The 6,164-nt window shown below is 37.0% G+C and overlaps 1 protein-coding gene across 1 annotated transcript; it reads left to right on the top strand.

The window, feature by feature from the left end:
• Positions 1–708: 708 nt before the first annotated feature.
• Positions 709–5,168, top strand: LOC132170390 (receptor-like serine/threonine-protein kinase SD1-6). Its single transcript, XM_059581361.1, has 7 exons — positions 709–2,026; positions 2,154–2,255; positions 3,621–3,841; positions 3,955–4,165; positions 4,264–4,501; positions 4,601–4,748; positions 4,860–5,168. The coding sequence occupies exons 1-7, from the start codon at positions 709–711 to the stop codon at positions 5,166–5,168; spliced, it is 2,547 nt and encodes an 848-aa protein (XP_059437344.1).
• Positions 5,169–6,164: the final 996 nt, after the last annotated feature.

Raw genomic sequence — 6,164 nt, 5'->3', positions numbered from 1 at the left:
CTCCCTAAAGCAGCCGGCGTTTTACACCTTACCTGAGAAACTTTCTCTCTGCGCCGCTCTCTCCCATCCCACTGAAAAAAACCTTAAATTTGGCTGGTGTAAGAGGAGCACGGGCTTCTTCGCTCCTCCTTTTTACTTCTTGATGTTTTTATCTTCTGGGTTTTTTCCTTCTCGTTTGAGACCATATCTATCGCCTTGTGCGATTAATCTCACTTTTTCCCACCTTCACTGCCGCGGTTTACCAAATACCGGAATATGAAGGACACAAATTCAACAATTGACGGTGGAGGAAATTGTTCAACAAAATAGTGTAAGTATTAATTTCAAAGAGAAAATTAATAAATGTTGTATAATCGATCTTTCTGTCTTATCTGTATGCACGTTCATAGCCGTTGGAGAAATTTATGCTTAGTTTCCACCACTGTGCAGTCTGTGCTGAAGTGATGTTCAAAATCGGTACATGGAAGTGAACTTAATTTGTCACAAGGAAAGTGAGCACTCCCTGTAAAAGTCCAAAAGTCCGAAGGCAAGCCAATCAGAAAGCTAATCTCGCTGCAAAATGGGCTGCGGCTCACAAATCTTATAGATACACTCCCTGGAGCTCTCCTTTGTATTCTTTCCTTTCTTCTAGTTTGTTTCTCCTTTTGCCTTCTTCCTGTATTGCATTTTTCTGTAATTACTAACTGCGGTACTGCAAGTTAGAGAGGGATGGGTAGCATGACTACTAATCACCAGCCATGGCTCTTATTTGCTCTGCTTCTAATCATGTCTTATTACAGAGCATGCTTCTCCGTAGCTGGTGATACCCTTTCACCAGGTCACTCTCTTTTAGAGAGCGACACCATATTATCTCAAGGTAGAAAATTTGAGCTGGGTTTCTTCAAACCAGGCACTTCATCAAAAATCTACCTGGGCATATGGTATAAAGGGTTTCCTGATGAAATTGTTTGGGTAGCAAATAGAGAAAACCCTTTGTCTCACCCATCTTCCTCAAGACTTTACCTCTCAGAAAATGGCAATCTACTCCTTTTTGAAGGTTCCTCCGAGATCCCAGTTTGGTCAACAAATTTGACATTTCCCCTGTCAAATATAAATGAAGCAGTACTTGGTGATGATGGGAATTTTGTTTTAAGAGACAGCTCAAACGCGTCTTGTATATTTTGGGAGAGTTTCGACCATCCAACTGATACATTGCTGCCAGGTTTGAAGCTTTGGAGTAGAAAATCACAGCAGTTCATTTCATGGAAAAATTCAGAAGATCCAGCACCTGGTCTGTTCTCGGCGGGGACCGTGGGGTTAAACGCAAATGGAAGCATACAGTTTTTCTTAGAGTGGAACAGATCCCAAATTTATTGGAGTTCGGAAGTTTGGAATGGAAGTGATACTTTGATATGGAGCAGTATCTTCAAGTGGAGTTTTGTGTCAAGTAAAAATGAAAGTGAGAGATATTTTACTTGCTCTCTTTATAATCCATCTAACCTTGCTAATTATCGGATTGACCAAACAGGACAGATCCGGGGATTGGTGTGGGAGACTGGCCTTTCCATTTGGAGTGAATTTTGGTATGCACCGACGAAACCATCTGATGTCTACGCTTTGTGTGGTGCATTTGGCGTGGTACAATACCCTGACAATTTCTCAAACCCTTGTGAGTGTCTAAGAGGTTTCAAACCATTTTTGATGGAAGACACCAGACTAAATGATTGGTCAGGCGGCTGTGTGAGGAAATCTCCTTTGCAATGTGAGAATAATACGCATGGTAGCGTCAAAAAAGATTGGTTCATGAAAATATCAAACATGCGATTGCCTGTTTATTCGAAAGCAAATTTGGCCTTGAATGCTAGCAGATGTGAATTGGCTTGTATGGAAAATTGTTCTTGCACAGCTTATGCTTATAATAGGAGTGGGTGTATGATATGGGAAGGAGGTCTTTTGAACTTACAGCACCTTCCATATGGTGGCGAGATTGGACAAGATATCTACCTAAGACTTGCTGCTGATGAGTATCCAGATTCAAGTACAAAAGGTAGGATGAGTGAAATGAGAAGTGTGGTTGAGCTAATACTTAATTATATATGTTATCTTTCATTTTGAACTTATACTTAATTATCTGTTATGGTTGAGCTAATAGTGATTCTTTATATTATAATCAGGCAAAAAATGGAAAGTATGGGTAGTTGTGCTGCTCCCTACAATAGGGCTTATCTTATGCCTCCCAATTTACTTTTCATGCAAAGGAAGGATCAAACGCAAAGGTAAGTGCATGTAAATGTTCTAACCGTACATAGAAATCACTTTAAAAAAATCACAAGTCTACCTTAATCTAAGACAAGAAAATTGTCAAAAGTCCTTGTTCTTACGGAAGTCATGACTTAACAAACATTTCTAATGGCCTAACAATGAAAAGCAAATAGTATCATTAGTAATTGGTTAAGTTTGTTGGGATCCTCCTACGAACTTCACCATGTCTTCGGGAAGGACCTTTGCAGTTATTTGGTCATTTTACTAAAATGGGAATGAATTACTAAATTATTAGTTCTTATTTGCGAAATGTTAGACATGTGACTTGAAATCAAGTTTGGAATGGCCATTGCCTTTTATTCCTCTCAGATGTTGGAAACTCCTTTTATGAGTGGTATTTGGAAATTCTTTTGGAGTTGGACTCTTGTGTTGACCGACTTGTTATTGAAGTCCCATGTGGACTTGGTTTCCGTGATTTACCATAAAGAGGAGAGAAGACCTACTTGTAGTAGGATTGTTTAACCGACTTAGTGTTCTTATATAAAGGAGCAGCCTTTGAGTCTTTAGGTGTGCCCAAAAACATGAATTAGTGAAGCACCAAAAAAAAAGGGTGAGTGTGCCATATGAGAGAGAAATCAAAAGGTAAGTGCACAAGGGCAGCAAGCTGCACAGCTTGAGGAGGAGCTACTTAGGTGTTTTCTTCTTGGTGTTTTTGGGGAGCCAAAAACAAGTGATTAGAAGAACAGGTGTTGCAGAGTGAGAGAAGAAAATAGAGATCAGCCGCCATCTCTTCTAACAAAAGAAGAGTTTGTGCATCTGTCTTTTGTATTCTATTTTGAGAATAATCTTTCTTGTGTGAAAGTGAGATTTTGGTAAAGAAAATGTGCTGTAGAGTGAGGGAATAAAATAGAAATCAACCATCATCTGTTCCAGCAAAATAAGAGTTTGTACATCTGTCTTTTGTATTCTATTTTGAGAATAATCTTTCTTGTGTGATAGTGAGATTTGAGTGTATTGGGGCTTTGGGATCTGAGTGATTTTCTCTCTACTCTTTTTGTACTCCATCTTCTAATAGTGGATTTTCTCCGAGTCGTCTCGGCCAGTGAATGTAGGCTTGTTAAGCCGAACCACTTAAATCTTGGTGTCGTGTGTTGTTTGCCTAATCTTTGTTATTTCGCGTACTTCTTATTTTTCGCATCTAACGGGTCTTGAAAAATATGATTAATTTCCTAACAACGAAAATGACTAAATAAACTTACCTTTAGATATTGGCATTGCTCATAGTGGTTGAACTTTGGTGAACCTAATGATGTCACCTCAATTTTTCTCTGACCAAACACTACATTTCCATACATGGTGACCAATTCTTATCATTCTAGATCAAACAGGAGAGAGCCCTTCAAGTAATAATCTACTATTATTTGATTTTGATGCTGAACTCCACGAAATGAATGATGAAATGAATACCAACAATAATATGAAGAAGAGAGAAAAGGATGCCGAGTTACCACTATTCAGTTATGAAAGTGTATTAGCTGCAACGAATAATTTATCAGCTGTAAATAAACTTGGAGAAGGAGGTTTTGGACCTGTTTACAAGGTACGTTACATTTTCCTTTTTCCTGATGAATGTGCTTTTAATACTATTAAAAAAACCAACATTAATGGTAAACCTTCATGAAAGTTTAAAGAGCTTTTGGTTCTTCTTCATAGGCAAAATTACTCAAAGGGCAAGAAATTGCAGTGAAGATGCTTTCAAAAAGATCTGGACAGGGCATTGAGGAGTTCAGAAATGAGACAATACTAATTGCAAAACTCCAACATAGAAATCTTGTCAGACTGTTAGGTTGCTGTATCGAGCGAGATGAAAAGATATTAATATATGAGTACATGCCCAATAAAAGTTTGGACTTCTACCTTTTTGGTGAGTGCACGTTTATGTATATATATGTGTACATATTTTTTTCTCATATGTTTCTAGGTTCTTAAGCACTAATTTCCTTGGTTGTACTATTTAAATAGATCCAACCAAGAAAAAGATGCTAGGTTGGGAGACACGCATACGCATTATTGAAGGGATTGCTCAAGGGCTTCTTTATCTCCATCAATATTCAAGGTTACGAATCATACATAGAGATTTAAAACCTAGTAACATTCTCTTGGATAGTGAAATGAATCCAAAAATATCAGATTTTGGCATGGCTCGAATAGTTGGAGGCAATGAAACACAAGCAAACACAAACCGAATTGTTGGAACTTAGTAAGTATGCAACTTGTTTTACATTTGGTACTTTTAATTCCTAGCTAAATTTATTGAGCAAGCTACTAATAGGGTCGTTTACTAAATTTTGGATTGTAGTGGCTATATGTCTCCTGAATATGCTATGGATGGTTTGTACTCAATAAAGTCTGATGTGTTTAGCTTTGGAGTATTGGTGTTAGAGATTGTGAGCGGCCGGAAGAACACTAGCTTCTATAACAACGAGTCACTCAATCTTCTTAGATATGTATGTAGCTTTTATACTGGTCTCCCAAATTCCTCATGTTTTACAATAATATTTTAAATTAAAATGCTATTAGTTTTTAATTAAATTTAGTCTTATTTGAAATGAAACTAGGCTTGGGAGTTGTTGAGAGATGATCGAAGTTTGGACTTGATGGAGCCAGCAATAAGATATCCTTCTTCCACTTCTATTATATTGAGATTCATTAAAATTGGCCTTCTCTGTGTCCAAGAAAGCCCGATTGATCGGCCTACCATGTCTGATGTAATCTCAATGATTAGCAATGAACATGCACCTCTACCTACACCTAAGCAAGCAGCGTTTTCCTCAGGCCGAAATATGATGGACACAAATTCAACAGTTGACAGTGCAGGAAGTTGCTCAAAAAATAGTGTAACTATTTCAGCAATGAAAGCCCGATGATTGATTCCTATGTGAAAGAGAAGAAATGTTGGAGAAGCAATCTTTTCAGGCTAATTTGTATGCATGTTGATATGCTACATAATTGTTACTAAATGTTGTCTTAGTTCACTCATTTTAGTTTTGTTGCCAATAATACTATAGATATAATTTTTATTTTTTTATTTTTTTAAAGGGCTATAGATATAAATGTTGCAAACAACTTAATGTGTCTTTAAAAGATTATCGGTTATTGATTTCCTTTCCCTCCCTCAGTGGCTACATAAATGGGTTGAAATCCGTAATCCTGGCTTATTTATTTTAATTTTTATTCATGTAAGAGACCGAATGCTAACAACTAATTCAAGCATACGTCTACTTAATATTTTAAACCAAAATTATGACTAATTCAACTACACATAAAAACCATACTTGTGCACATAAGATTTTGAACCCCCATTTTGCCCTAAGCCACTCCTTTTCAATTTTTTTTTTTTTTGTTTTTTTTTTAAATAAAAATAAAAATAATGCTTTTAATCATTTTAATTTTTTTTGGTTGAAATAATCGTTGTCTTATATATTAATCAATCAATATGATAGAGCAGATGACTCTACCCGGATAACATCCGAAATACAATCGGAGATTTTCTTTGCTAGACCATGAGCTGGAAAGTTGGCTTCACGTCCTACATAGTTTACCTCCCGGTGTGTGAAATGTGTTCAAAAGCATTCTCATATCCGCCATTAGATGGCCGATCCTACTCCAGGTTTGCTCTCCTGAATTCACCGTGTCCACCACGATTTTTCCGTCTATCCTTTCCTTTTTACTTTTTTTTTTTTTGTCAGTTCATTTCTTTTTCCTTTTACTTTCAGTTTCACTTTCGTACACACAAACACGTACGGACACACTCACCCTCTTTGACACACATAGAGACCCCTCTCCATATTTGTCTGTGTTCCTAAAGCTCCAACTCCCATCAATTTCCTCTCTCTGAATGTAATTTTTTTCTTTTTTTTTTT

The sequence above is a fragment of the Corylus avellana genome, chromosome ca1 (genome assembly GCF_901000735.1).
Source record: "Corylus avellana chromosome ca1, CavTom2PMs-1.0".
Taxonomy (NCBI): Eukaryota; Viridiplantae; Streptophyta; class Magnoliopsida; order Fagales; family Betulaceae; genus Corylus; species Corylus avellana.
This window is presented reverse-complemented; position numbering and strand designations above follow the sequence as displayed.